Here is a 16,245-nt window from a genome sequence, read left to right as displayed (position 1 = left end):
TGTAGCTTATAAAAGTCAAAATCTACAAGATAGGCATATTGCAGATGTAAAATTAATTCATTCATTAAATTCTATAAAAAATAAAAATATTAGAGAATCATTAGCTAATTGGTTAGTAAGATCCTCGATGAAAGGTAAATTAGCGATTGGGGCTGGTAATTAATAATGGAATCAATTTATTATTCACCGAGAGGATACTGGAGAGGCAAAGCAGCAATTGGTAAACTCGCTGATGCAGCATCGGTTAAACATTCTACTGCTAAAACGTGGTTATCTAAACAAGCAATATGGCAAATTTATCTACCACGTCCTAAACAAATTCAGTACTCGTATTTCGATGTCAGTGTTCCTAATGAAGTTCATCAAGCTGATATTCTGTTTTTACCGCATGATACTGTGCGTGGAAAAACGTACAAGTACGCGCTAACCGTAGTTGATGTTGCAAGTAGATATAAAGAAGCAGAGCCGCTATCGGCGAAAACATCATCTGAAGTAGCCGATGCGTTTGAACGAATTTATCAACGAGGACTCGGACCACGAGGTGGTCTACGATGGCCACAGCTGCTACAGGTTGATCCTGGTAAGGAATTTCTTGGTCCAGTATCATCGCTGATGAAACAACATAATACCAAAATACGACGAGGTCATACTGCAATTCACCGTGATCAAGCAATTGTTGAGCGATTTAATCGAACACTTGCTGAACGGTTATTTGGATATCAATACGCGAGGGAATTTATTCAGGATAAAAGATCTCGCGAATGGGTTGCAAGATTACCAATCGTGATAGCTGCATTAAATAATGAGATCACACGAACAACCAACATGAAACCCATTAGCGCGGTCACAAAAAAAAATATACCAACACAACGGAAAGATGCTGGAAAACAAAAAATATTAGGTGATGTTACAGTCAGATATTTATATGAGCCTGGTGAACTTGAAGGTGGTAGCGCGAGAGCAACTGATCCTATTTGGAGTGTTACCACACACAAAATATCTACCGTGACAAGATCCACTGGAAGAAATGAAGGCGTTTCTAGACCTGCAATCTACAGATTAGATTCTGCTGCTCCTCAACGTGGATTTACACGTGAACAACTACAAATAATTCCCGTGGATACACAACTACCACCGCGATCACTTCGGTGATTTCGATCACTTAACTAGCACTAGTGCCAGCACTCAAGGCGCTAGCGCCAAGGGTGCCTGCACCCCGACGTCGATTACACTCAAGACAGGTTAACATGGTATTTTCTCGTGTATGACCGCGACTATTATCTTTTCTATCTACGGTAAATTGTCTTGAATCATTACTCGAATACCGCCATAACATTATACAATTACAACATGCGCAATGATTGTTCTGCTGCTGTTTTAACTCAGTAATAAATTCAACATCAAGATCAAAGTCGCGTTTATTTTTTTTGTCAGATTGTTTGTATCCGATTAATTTTTTTCTTATTATATCATCATCGATGATGTTAAATTTATCAACGATTTCAGGAATTATGATTCTACGTAATTGAGATATATTTCTGACCCTCGATACCGCTAAATAAACTAAATTTGACCACTCGATGCGATCGTCTACAATCCAGACTCGTGTATCAGAAATAGTTAATCCCTGAGACGAGTGGATTGTCATGGCGTATCCCAACACCCATGGAGATTTGTCAGCGTGTAATGCATCTTCGACCACACTGATATCAACGGCGACAATATCATTTAATACGAGATTTTGATTCTCAGTCTGTCCTGGAATATCAACATTAATATTCTGTTTTCGTGTATCTGATGGTCTATAACACAACGGTACGGGTAGTTCTGAATATTGTTCTTTATGTAGTTGAAATAACTGCTGCTGTAAAGCGTCTCTGATTATTTTTCTACTTGCTACGATCAAATCGGTGGGTCTCCATGAGTTCAAAAAATCACTCATTGATGTCTCTGAGATCACTCCACGTATTATTTCACACTGAATTTTGTTTGATTGTAATCTGATTAATTTTTTAAACTCCTTCAAATTTGCATCAAGAGCTCTATGATCATCATCTATTTCTTCGTAATAATCAACGAAATTTTTTAACCAATCATGTGGAGATGGTCCAACAAAGGGCGGAGGTTGACCATGATCGCCACACATTATTATGGCGGTATTTTTCGTCAACAACCAATCAAGAAACATTTTTAATGTATCCAATGACACCGTGCATATCTCATCCCAAATAATTATTTTAGGTATATATTTTTCTCCCATCCGTTCAGGAGTCCATGTATCCCCGCGCCACCGAAAGAAACTATGATACGTGCACGATTGTACTTGCCGCTGTTTCATCTCACGTGCAAGTCTATGTGTGGGTGTCAGCACGATTATATCTGAATTTCTAAAAACATTAATCGTTCGAGTTGTTTTGCCGCATCCACCAGGTCCATTGAGATATACTGTCTTATATCTGGTTATTGGATCACTCAACGATGGTGCTTTCGACATTTCTGATATTTTATTACCCTCACGATAAACATCTCTCATTGGAACATCTGCTGATTCTGTGTAATTGTGTAATAGTTCCTTTTTTATTCTCCACGAACCCCATCGTTCATCATTACTTGTAAATTTCATAACAGGTTCTAAATATTTACTTGAAATATAAAACGAGTCCGTTGCGACTCTGACTGCGGCCTCAGGAAATCTATTAATCATCGATAATAAATTTATAGAAACATAAGCCAACATGGAAGATCTTAGATGAGTATATTGCGGGGATACGTCATTTATGTAACTAACGATCGTACCTAATTTTGTTCCGTCGGATAAATAAACACTCTCTCGATTTACAAATGTATTTTTCGCCGTTGTATCAGCGATTATAAAATCGTACTCGGCATCATCTAGAATTAATCGTGCGTGATGTCTTTTATAATCATATGCACCACCTTGAGTAAATTTACCTATAATTTTTCTACCGAGATCTTTTGCGGTTTTGAGTTTATTAGGAATATCATCCTTAAACTCGCTAATAACTTCAGAATCTGACATGGGCAACCAAACTTTGGTCTGTGCATGATATGATATAATTGCCTCACTGACCACCAACGATGTCAGTATCGCACAATCTAGCATATATCGTAACAAAACTATAGGTGCCCAACGTTTTTCACAAAAATGTCTACCAAACCAAACATAACAAATCTTGTGAAGATTTTCGTTAAACTCGAATGATTCAATACAGGCGAATCCAGTCAGATCAAAATCAGGTAATGGTCCATTAATTGCCACCCGCGTCATCTCGTTTGTTGGGTGACCAAATCTTTCAAAGTACGTAGAACAATCTCCGTATCCCAGAAAACTTCCTGGATAACATGCAACCATATCAACCGAAATAACATCATTGTAATTGTATTTGGTATTCCATAATCCGCCATGTCCATATTCGACGCAACTTGCGCGTACGTCCTCGAGTAAATCAAATCGTGTTGGTTTCCATGAATTTCGTTCCCTGGCGAAATGAGCCGCAACAGATGGAACGGTAAAACAATTAGTTAGTAATTTGTCAGTATTTTCCACGTGCTTGCACTGTAAAAACGTCGCAAGATTTTTCATCTCGTCATGGAGGAATTCTGTGCGATATATTTCACCGTTCGGTTTGACAAACTGATCAAATTCACCCTCCTCATTACTTTTGAATAACCATACCGATACAGGATCGGTTTTACTTATTTCGTTAATAAAATCAAACATATCTGCCACAGATAATTCTGTGGAGTAAAATCTAACAGTTCGATCACGTGGAAATATTGTTACCGCGTTAGTCCATGCGTGCGCGTTATGATCGATAATATTTATTGGAGCTCCTTTCGATTTATATTTCGACTGGTACAGTACTTCTCCCGTTATTGTCGCCACGGTTATTGGAAATTTTAATATTTTTCCTAACTCAGCAACATCTTTTATTGTAGCACCAGTATCCTTAACTGAATCAGCCCACGAGTTTATTTTTTCACGCCTTAAATCAGTTAATCCATTTCCACGCATCGCGTTTGTAAAGTGTTATATTACTCGTTCAGCTACACAATTTAACCTTGAAAATTTCATCGGCGCTAGTTTATCAACGTTAGGTTTTTTATTTATCTCATAAATTCCATAAATAACCGCCGTTACAGGATACGCTCGCTAATAATACGGTTTATCAATACCAGTCAATAGACCCGGTCTGGAATTTTTACTTAATATGATAGTTTTATTATTACCAAGGACAGGATCATATTTGTCACGGATAATCCAACTATCTGTTTCTGTTAATACAATAAATTTTACTCTGAAGAAATATTTTTGATTGCCCTCGTATTCAGCGATGTAGTTAATGATAGTTGCCGCTCGCTTGTCGTTCATTGTGGCGTCCGTGACAGTGTTGCGTATAATCTTGAACGTTGACCATGTATGAGATGCACCATCCGTGTAAAATTCTTTCTTAGCGTCATGAATTTTCGAGATCAAACTTTTATTTTTCGGATCAACCAGATCTCGTACTGGCAAGTCAGAAGATAATCTGTCAAGGTTGAATTTATACTTAACAGGCCTAGTTTGGGATAATCTCTCAAACTCGTTCATATAATTAAAACAAATATTTAAATAAAGAAAATTATATATATATATATATACAATGTCCCAATGTAGATGGTTGATGATCGGCTCAGTAAATCGATGCAACAAATCCTGTAGAAAGGAATTTTGTTGGATGCACTCACAAAACATACGACGAGGAAGTCTAGGACCAATACCATGTCTACGGTGTGGTATTGGAGTGCGAGGAAAGACAGAATTATGTGGAAAGTGCGGCGGGAAACGGTTCAGAGAACTTAAAAGATATTATGACAAAAAAAATAATAGCGGTGAAAACGCTATAAAATCCGTGGAGGATTATATATCAAGATTTCAGACAAACAATGATTTAAACATATAATATTATTATAATGGAGCAAAATATATTTGTCCCACATCCTGTCATAACAAACTATGAATCAAATATTAATGGTATCATCAGGCACCGTAAGTTAAAAAAACCAGTTGGTAATGTTTCTAATACTGGCTATCTTAGATTTACAGTTGGAAAGAGAAGATATCTATGTCATATATTTACATACGAGTGTCACAAGGGTTTGATCAATGACGGTCTTGTTATTGATCATATTGATGGAAATCCTCAAAACAATAATTTATCCAACCTTCGAGTGACAACTCGAAGCGTGAACTCTGCATGTGGTAATACAGGAAGATGTAAGACAATCGGAAAGAGGGCGGTAATTTCTACAAACATAGAAACCGGTAAAGAAATTATGTTTCAGTCTATGAACGCGGCTGCGACATATTTTGATATTCACTCGCGTTCAGTACAAAGAGTGGCAGATAATATAACCAGATCTGCTCTCTCGAAAAAATATAAGCAGAAAATTACATTTCAGTATCAATAACTATCATCACCACATTATTAACTATCATCACCACATTGAATTAATTTTTTTAATTTATGTCACAGTAGGTCCTCCATACACTACTGAATTTTTGATTTAAGGGGAGATTACTTTGTAATATATAGTTTTCTTCGTAGATGGTTGGTTTTTTATGATCGTAATTAGTCAGTTTAACTAATTACATCGTATAGTGCCGACGAACCTAACTCATTAGACTCATAAGTATTATTTATGGTTTTTAAATATTTTCCCATCATACAACACATGATAATATTATTGATCCGTAGGAAGCTGTGTGTGAAACAGAAACCGTTACTCATTGTAATTGACCTGCAGTTGTGTGTTCACTGAACTTACACTCTGGAAAGTTCTTTGACTGGTGCATTAATGCCACTGTTATTATTGATTTTCGGTCTGCTTAGGAAACTAGCTACAAATACAGAAACTGTTATAAATACAGAAACTATTATTCAGAAAATGTTATAAATACAGAAACTGTTATAAATACAGAAACCGCTACAAATACAGAAACTGTTATAAATACAGGAACTGTTATTATTCAGAAACCGCTGTTTAGTGTAAATATTGGTTCCTTAGCTATATAGCTAGCTATATATTAACTTCCGAAACATATGTTCGTAACAATGTTTGATAGCTCGATCAGTATGGTATTGGACTGTGGCGCTCGCGGTCCAGGATCGAATCCCCATGGCTGACAATTTGTCGGTGGTGCGCATAATTGCGATTTTTATAATAGTGGGGGGAACCGCAAGAACCCCTCCGCTCAGCAAATTCACAAACCACAATATTGACTTGTGGTTGATACACATTTTCGTATCACCCACTGGATTAATTATTGTGGGTGTGATTTTGCTGAGCGTATATGTTTGTACTGTCCTTAGTTAAGTTATATGTTTGTACTTCATTCATAATCTGAGCTCGCTAATACACTCGATAGGGGCTCTTCATTCATTGTATATAACCATTTCATTGTATATAACCATTCATTGTATATATGTTATATGTATATCCTCTAAACTTGGTAGATTGCGGTGGCAATCTACGAGTTTAATGAGGACTGTGCTGTCCTTGTGCTGTCCTTAGTTAGTGCCGTTTCATTCATAATCTGAGCTCGCTAATACACTCGATAGGGGCTCTTCATTCATTGTATATATGTTATATGTATATCCTCTAAGCTTGGTAGATTGCGGTGGCAAGCTACGAGTTTAATGAGGATTGTGCTGTCCTCCCTCTTGGGCCTCTAGACCGTTGTTTGGCGGGTTAGGGGCTCTCGTAGAGGGAATATTTGCCTAATGAACTTGGTAGATTGCGGTGGCAAGCTACGAGTTCTTGGCTGTGCTGTCCCTGAAACATCCCGACGAACTCGCTAATACACTCGATAGGTGTTCTAGGGATATTTTTTTTATTTTAAAGATTTATATATTATATAATGAACCATGAAAATATCAATGATGTAATTGTCGCTATTAAAAAATTAAAAAAAGATGGAATTAATATATCTGATGAACTTAATCCTGAAAAAATAGTTTCTGACTTTGAGATTTTACAAGAACGTAAAACCATGGGGACACACACACTATCATCTGAATACAGTCTCATGAAACGGATTCAATTGGCAATGTTTCAGTCGCTAGCTACCGTAGAAGATGATCATGTGAAGGAGTTCGTTCCTCTTTCTACCACCGTAGAAAGAATTAAGTCGTTATTATCCCACGAGTATGAGGCAAAGAAAACGATTAGTACTCGCATAAGACTATTAAGAAAAATAATGTTAGATCGTGAAACGATCCAAGGTAACTTCGTTACTGATGAAACGATCCAAGGTAACTTCGTTACTGGTGATAATGAAAATGAAAGTTTTGGTAACTGGGGTCCAAGTCAACGCTGACCACGTGTATTGGTAGTCAAAATCAAGAAAGTTCTAACCTTGTCAAATTTGTTCCTAATAAATTTTATTTATTAATAATATTATTTTTACTGAATTAATTAATTTTTTTTTTACTAAAATCAAGAAAAATGCACGAACTACTTGATTTTGACGGGGTAGTTGGTAGTCAAAATCAAAGAAAAATGCACGAATTACTTGATTTCTGACGGGGTAGTTGATAGTCAAAATCAGGAAAATTGAGCAATTTCGTTGTATTTTAGTAAAAAAAAAATAAAAATCTCAGTAAAAATAATATTATTAATAAATAAAATTAATTTATAATAAATAAAATTTGTTAGGAACAAATTTGACAAGGTTAGAACTTTCTTGATTTTGACGGGGTAGTTGGTAGTCAAAATCAAGTAGTTCGTGCATTTTTATGTTTCTGACGGGGTAGTTGGTAGTCAAAATCAAGTAGTTCGTGCATTTTTATGTTTCTGACGGGGTAGTTGGTAGTCAAAATCAAGTAATTTGTACAATTTCAGTAAAAATCAGGAAAATTAATAAATATTATTTTTTTTTGTGATAGAAATTTTAATTTTACTTTCATCGACTAGCTTTTTTAGTTGCCTGGGCCGATTAATTTGTACCAAACACAAATTTGTGCCAGTAATAATAAAATATTTTTTTAAGTTGATCGAATTTGATTCTGAAGATCTACGACAGAAATCCTTAAGACGGAAGTCTTTACGACTTTACATACAGATTTATTACAAGCTCTTCTTCACGTATGTCAATCAAGCGATTAAGGTGGTCTGTGAGTTTAAAATTGATTCGTGTTAACATATTATTGTGACACCGCAAATACACGGGATTAGTTGGTTCTTGCACGATTAAATTTCCAGGGGGAACTTGTGGTGTGAACGTGTACAGGATGTATCCTTGTTGAGCCTGATTTGATCTTCCGAGATCTATTTGATAGCTGCCATCGATTACGTCACAAACTAGATTGACCGCGACCGTCGGTGTTATATTAACGATCCGCGGGGATACGTGTCTTCCGCCGTCATGTGGATCATTATCATATCTAAGAACAACTGCTAATGGTGCTAGTTTTTTCCACGCATCGAGTATTTTAGGAAAAAACTCATCAATGACATCATTGACAGATTTTCTTAATTTATCCGGATTATAATCAGGAAACTTAAACGTTACAATGTCAGCTTCGGGTATTTTGTACTTGGCTGCGAAGGATTTTTTATAATCGCTTGATGACTTAAGAACCATATCTCTAATTCTGTTATAGATAACTTCAGAAGAATTAACTATATAATTTAAAACTTCTATGTACCTAATAATATTATCGCGCGCGGATGTTGAATCAAATAAATACTCTTGAAAACTATCACGTAAATTATTTACCTGTATTTCATGGTCTAAGTTTATTGAAGCAAATATAGAATCAATATTCAAAGCAATAACACGTTCATTAAGATTATACAAAAGAGCTCTAGGATCATATACAGGTGTTCCCCCCCTCCATCCTGGTTTTACTTCTATGTAATCTAGCCATTCTGAATTCATTTTAATATCATGACGAAGACTGGTCTTTGACGTAAAATCATCCCGAGTTGGTTCTGGTGGTCCTTCATACACCGGGGGAATTTCAGGCCATCCTAGCACTGATCTGATTGAAGATTGATAAATATCAACGGCATAATCAGGCGAGTTTATTTCAACCGTCGAGGACAACGTCGGCTCATGAACGTTTATTGATATTTTTGATTCCTTTCCCGTTATTGATTTTATTCTACGCGCAAATTCCTCACTGATATCTTCAATCTGGTAACTGCCGGTTGGTATTCCAACAACAACCCAGTCAGGTGTTCCATCGGGTTTGTTGTTGTTAGTAAATACAAGCGAATTATTTGCTGGTGTACCATTAAATGATTTTGATCTGATATTTGGCCAGCTGTAATATACTCGTAATTGTGCTAGTGCTATTTCTTTTACTGGAATTGCAATAGGAAAATTAACACTAAATTCAGGATTAGTTGAACTTACCGAGATCATCGTTATCTTTGGCGGAGTTGTGTTGGTCACGATCTGCTGGAGTAATTCTGTCATTATTGATACTTGTATCTTTAATACCTTCATCGTGTATTTTGGTCATCATTGAAAATTCGAAATCAGATATAATTCCATCACTGAGACTCGCTGATAACAACGAGGATAATTTCGAGTATGCTACCGTCGCTGTATGTAATTTTATTTTGTAATCGGATAACTTTTCGTTCGTACAAGTACATATTTTTTTTGTGATGATACTAAGCACACCTGCAATAGTTGTTGCTGCTGAAATACAAACAGTTACAGCTACTGGTGCCATCGTTGTTAACGCTGATAATATTACACCGGTTCCAGCAACAACAGCGGATACTGAATAAACAATCACATCAACGATAACCAATCGTCGTCGATATTTTTTTACTTTTACTGTATATTGATCAACTTGATCTTTTAGCGTCGCCTGCCATTCACGCGCTTGATTGTATCTGTATTGTGCACCGTCCATATATATTTTTATGCAGTAACCAATTGAGGTGTTTCAGCTACAAATTCCAAACACCACCAGTAAGATGTTGCGGTTAATGTCTTATCATCTGCATCCAGGATAAATATTTCTTCGGTTCCGCTATTTAATACAACAGATACAACCCCGGAAAACCTGTCGGTGGAATGACGCCATGGAAACATTGTAAATATTTTAAATTTTGCAGCACTAAACACAGATAGCCTGTACACGCCAGTGACTGTTGCGGTATATTTGATAGTATTATTTTGCTGCGACCATGTTGCAAATCCCGATGATACCGTGCATACGATGTTTGTAATATGCCCGGGAGTTATTGCAGCTGGAATTTTAATCAAATTGGTTTTACTGATAATCTCAGGAATTCCCGCTACGATGTCTTGCTGTGTTTGTTTGATCGTGTCTAGGTCAGTTTTGATATCAACGAGTTTCATGTCAATGGCGCGTGGAGTACCGAAGAATTTATCTATGGTATCATCGATTTTTTGAAAATTTCTTCGAAATCTTCCAAAAGCTCCTGCGTGAACGTCATACTCAGCCCGTAGCGTGGATAGTTTTCCATCCACGTCGTCGACGTATAGTTTGTTTGCGACGTCGTTGTCAGATTTTGGAGCTGTTACAGCTACTATTTTGTTCCCGCTCATGTTGAGTTCACCTGTCATTGTGTCACCGGTGTTTCTCACGCGATTAGCAACACTTTTTGCAATTTCATCTCTGATGGTTTTAAGTGACATACTTGAATCTCTGATTCTACCACCATCAGTAAACACGGGAATATTATCTGCAACTGCACCGAGTACTCGCCGGACTATATCATTCCATTTGATATTGCTGGTTTTTAGTTTACCATATCCATCTTGAAAAATAACAACTTCATCTGGGTCAACTCCAGCCAGGTTCATGATATCAGCGAGGTCATCTTTAGTCGCATACTTTGACAGATCAACGTCGGATTTTATTTTCTTACTAGTAGAAGATCTTCCGTAAATGTCAACCATTATAATAAGATCCGTTGTTTAAAATGCTTTACGCGCAACAAATCGGTTGCTTGTATAATCGTGCACGACTTTATGTGGCGGCTTGGATGATTTTGATATAGCGTCGAGTACATTAATTACTTCACGGCCGCATATTGGCTGATCTGTCATTGTTTGTGTGGGTAGCGTTGAATACCAAACTTTGGAACCGCTAGTTGTTGCGTGGAGTGGTGCGACATACTTGATAAATTCAACAGGTGGAGCTAACCCGTACGAATCAAAATAAACAATTCCACGCGGATCAATCGCGTATGATACCCAATGAGTACCGGGTCCGGAACGTTTGTCAAGATTAATAATACCTGTTTCTAGTTTGTTTGGTTGTTTCGGTAATTGATCTCGCATAAAAACACCTCTAAAGGCGGATATTTTTAATTTTTTAGCAGCATCAAGTAAATCAAAATTTGATGATGGAACGTTTAACGAAGTGACCCTGGAAGCCTTAGGCCTCTCCCCCAACGAGATCCCGGTAATCTTAGACCGCGTCCCTTTTTTTTGTATCCTCGCCCTGCTGCTTTCTTTAGTGCCATTCCAGCGGCTGTTCCAACAGCACCTAACGCGGCCGCTTTTGCTACGGCTGGAGCAGCTGCAGCTATTAATGCCGGAATGGCCGCAAGTAGTGGGAATATACCACCCGTTTTAACCATGTCTTTGATGGCGCTCGGGGAGAGATGGAATTGAACTCCAGTTTTTGATTCTAGGGCTTTATTGAAATGTTTAATCTGATTATTTGTCAACGATAATTTGTTTGGACCACCACTAATATGATCTCGTTTTAGTGATATTTTAGTTCCGCATTTGTTGGCGGTTTTTGATTGAAGCTTTTTTACCTGACCCGGGGTCAGAGTAACATTAACATGACTATACGACATTTTTATATAAAATATATTTTTCTAAATAACACGATTAAAGATGTTCCACCGGTGCATCAACGACCCTCATTCGACCACTGCCACCTTCAAGTAACATGGCCTTGTCGCTAAGTATGACCGCGATCGCTCTGTAAGGACCATAAACAATTGGTGGACCAGCCGCGATTTCTGGCAGGGCATTAACACGAGCTCGAAAGTGTATATCAACAACAGATTGTTTGGATAAATCAAGATGTTCTAGTGAAAAATAATAAATCGGATATAGACCTGTAAAATCTAGTTGTGATATTTGCAACCCGGTATCTATATTTTGATCACGTCCCATGAATGACATTAAACGATGATATGCGCGCGCTACATGATTTTGTGCATAATTTAGTTGTATATCCTCGGATGGTTCTTGATGTCCATTTATCCGTAAAGAAACTTCACTAACTCCAAGGTTGTCAAATATCATATGTGAACGTTGTTGATTATTCGTCCGAGCATTATCTTGTAGTGCAATAAAAATATGTCGTGGTGCAGAAACACCCTGTTGTGATGCTATATGCCATGTAAATAAACCATTAATATCGCTTTGAGCAGCATCTGTGGTTACTGTTAACCATGATAGCAATGATTTACCGCCTTGATCCATAAAAGATAGTAATTTTTGTTCCTCAGTAATAGATGGAGTCATTACTGGCATCCACAATGAAAGTTTTGATATATTTACTTTACCAGCATCAGCAACACCAGCACCTCGCCAGATTGCATCATTATCATTACCTTTTCTTACGAGCACAATTGTGTGTTTAGCTCCAAAGATGACTTTTCTAACATTTCTGCAAAACCCAAAGATGTGAGATAATGGAATTGCACACGAAAAATTTCTATTATCTCCCGACAGCGCCGCCCGGCGTGTTGCAAATCCTAAGTTGAAAGTCGGGGCAATATCTTTTATGATGTCAAATTCAGCAGCTGGTCTACCTTCACGGTCTGGGTTGGCAGCTTCTGCCTGATTAGCAACAGAAGTATCCCGTGGTGTGAGTAACTTGATATACTGATTATGGTTGGCGTTGTTGGTGATATCCTTGGCAAACATCATTGTTGGACCAGCTGATCTTGTAAAGTCGTCAGAATATCTCGCCAGACCAATTATTGTTGTAGCAACATCAACATCCTTCTGAATTGATTCAATATTTTTTCCATCAATCATGTATGTGGCGCTATCAAACAGTGCCATAATTCCGTTGTTGACAAAACCAACACGCAGATTGGCACCATATGCCGTATTATCCCCCTTTACAAGTGTACCTTCTACTTCAATAAACGCTTCAGCGGGCAAGAAATATCTACTTGTATCATGAACCTGTAATTCGATTCTCCCGGGATGATTTGGTTGTCTTGCGTCATAAGAATAAAACTGATAATCACGTACTGACTCGTACTTAAGGACAGGTGCCTCCATATCAAATGCTGGGTCTGATTCGCGCCTGAACATTTTATTATAGTTACCATTTTTCCAAATGATGATCATCGTCGACGAAAACCGCCCCCTGCTATTAAATTTGCTGTTATATTTTTTTCTGCTTCTTCAGATATCGCCGCTAGTTTTTGATTTGCAGCCTGATTTATTATTTTACTTACGTCTGCAGGCATCACCTCAGTACTTGCCAGTTTCACCGGTGGTTGTTGTTTTCGTCGCAATAATCGTGCTAATCTTTCTTTGATCGCCGAGAACGCCTTACCAGCAACATTGACAATTGCACCAGGAGCTTTATCACGAACAATATCAATAGCCTTCATCGATAATTGTTTTGCAACAGGTGCTACTTTTGGAGCTATCCTCGTGAATAATCCTCGAATGACATCACCAAGTCCATCTCCGTAAATAACACTATAGATTGGTAATCGTGAGTTTACCGCTCTAACCTGTGTGGGTTTACGATGATTATCATGCACAATCATCTTATTTTATTTACCATTTATCTAACAACTAGTCATCAACGAGCTCATCAATAAGTTCTCGGTAAACGCCAATATCCATGATACCACCTTGAAATAGTCGCCGACAAATATCAGCTGCTTCATTGGTTATTTCTGGTGAATTATTTCCGGCTCGTTTTCCTCCTATGAGAACTTCTAACCGTGACACGTCATTGATGATATTATCAGGACATAAACCAGATCCTGTTTTAGGTTCATCTTGAGGTGGTTTAAATACTGGTGGTTGCATTACCGGAGTAAGTACTTCAGTGGTGGCCGGGGGTGATTCACCTTCTCGAAACCCATGTGGTGAACCTGTCGGTGTAAATGTCATTTTCGGTGCAGAAATTTTCTTCGAGGGGAGTAATTTAACTAGCTCTTTATTCTTTTTAATTTCCGACATCAACCTTTGCTGTGGCGAAGAAGATTGTTGTTGTTCTATTTGTTGCAGAGGTGGAGGAAGCTGATACTGGGAGGACTCTCCTTGTTCTAGTTGTTCCCATCTCTCTCTATAAAGTCTTTTTACTTCTTCTTTAAGTCTTTCAAATTCTGGACCTCTAGCTTGTTTTTTGTTGTAATATACGCGATATATCCATTTAATGAAATTATCATCATTTGTTTTTTCATAACGGGGTTTTAAAATACTAGATTTATTAGATATACTATTTAATATTGCTTCAGGTAATCTCTCTCTTTCAATTTTTCTAATTTCCTCAACAACTCCTTCTTTAAATTTTGCAATTAATTCTACGTTTTCTCCTGCTGGTTTGGATTTAGATGCAAGTTTTTTTCTCACATCGGCGACTTCAGTATGAAGTTTTTCAATACCTTCAAGTATTTCCTCATCAACAGGTGGAGGTTGAGCTGCAGCTATGTCAGTTGGAAGGTCTCGTAAAATCTTCTTTGTCTGTTTAGTTCTTCTTGCTATTTTTTCAGCCTGCACTGCAGTTTGTTCTAATACCGGAAAAATACCCCTTTCCCTCTTCTCATCTTCCTCCGCAATATCTCCCCATATAGTTTTTTCAACAGCCGATGCAGCTTTCTTAGTAGCTGCAGTAACGGGCTTAAACAGTTTTTTAGTGTCCTCTTCATACTCAACTTTTGATTCTTGCTGCGCTTGTAGATTTTTTCTAAATGAGTCTCTGACAGGAAGAAATTTTTTAATTGTTTCTAATCGTTCTCGTGCTGTTCTTGCAGTATGAGATTCTGGATGTACCATTTCATTATAACATAATAATTTAATTAATATCAGCAGAAGAGGAGCAGCAGAGAGGGTACCTACCAACGTTGGTCGTCAAAAAAATAAACAAGAAATAAATAAACACGTAGAGTACTTTATTTTTTCAGATACTATTTCAAACTGAGGTTTTATTAGCACAATCGGTCATTGCAAAAATAAACATCTCAAGGAAAGTTCATTTGTAAAATCTGGACCTTTCTACGAGATGATTTATTTGTTTGTTTTATTTGTTTTTGTCGGAATTCTATGGTCTGTTCACCCTCTCTGCTGCTAAGCTAAAGTGTGTGTGTAATAAAATTTGTCTGCTTAATATTGTCATTGTTATGTTGGAATGGGCATGTGCAAATTGCAGGTTAATCCTATTTGATGAAAATTTTTTTACATCTCATTTTCATTATTTGTTTGTCTATTTTGTTATATCAATATGCCCAGTATTCTGACTGTTATACAATATCGTGTTTCATTTCTTTTTAAATTATGTTACTTTTGCTTCCCATTTCCCCAGGTATCACATTAGAAGGAAACAGAAATGCCAGTTTAAGGTGAAGGCCATTGATGTGAATATTACATAAAACACGATATAGTTATATTTACATAATCTTCATCTATTAAGTGTTTTATTGAAAAATAATGTAACTTGATAATTCTAAAAAGAAACCGATACAACAGTTTACTTTTTTGTAATGTAATGACATCCTAAATCATATATATATATATATATATATATATACAATCGACTCCGGTTAACTGCACAGCCTCGGGCCGTCACGAGACTGTGCAGTTAAACGGAGTGTGCAGTTAACCGAAGTACGGTACAGTACAGCTTTAAATCAGCACGGCACGAATATAGGTGAAGAATAACGTATAAAGATGAAAAGAATCCACTCTTTCAACGTTTATTTAAATGAAACAAGAGTCTACAATGAACAGCACTAACGTAATATTGTTAAATCAAACACAACGAAATTGACGATTTCCGAAAGAAATCGGCAATTGATGTCTGCACACAAGTTTTACTAATAAGTTTGTGAATTGCCGACTCTGTTTTTTAAAACGGTTCAAACAGCTCACATTCTCTCTGTTCCATGAATCTGCATAAATTCTGGAGTGACTGAATAGCGACTTTTGATGAAACCTGGTCATCTACTGCATCGTCGTCATCACTTCTTTCGTCA

At 37.2% G+C, this 16,245-nt stretch overlaps 1 protein-coding gene across 2 annotated transcripts in view; it reads left to right on the top strand.

The window, feature by feature from the left end:
• LOC149802451 (cell adhesion molecule CEACAM2-like) overlaps positions 1 to 15,744 on the top strand; it is a 134,352-nt gene extending 118,608 nt beyond the window's left edge. For both annotated transcript variants that reach the window (XM_089951676.1, XM_089951675.1), the window contains exon 10: positions 15,576 to 15,744. In XM_089951676.1, the coding sequence (XP_089807802.1) occupies positions 15,576 to 15,616 (41 nt within the window). In that variant the 3' untranslated portion in view covers positions 15,617 to 15,744. The remainder of the gene's footprint in view (positions 1 to 15,575) is intronic.
• The last annotated feature ends 501 nt before the right edge of the window (positions 15,745 to 16,245 follow it).

The sequence above is a fragment of the Sinohyriopsis cumingii genome, chromosome 3 (genome assembly GCF_028554795.1).
Source record: "Sinohyriopsis cumingii isolate HCF-2022 chromosome 3, ASM2855479v2, whole genome shotgun sequence".
In the NCBI taxonomy this organism is placed as follows: domain Eukaryota; kingdom Metazoa; phylum Mollusca; class Bivalvia; order Unionida; family Unionidae; genus Sinohyriopsis; species Sinohyriopsis cumingii.
Note: the sequence above shows the minus strand (reverse complement) of the source record. Positions and strands in the feature narration are given on the sequence as shown.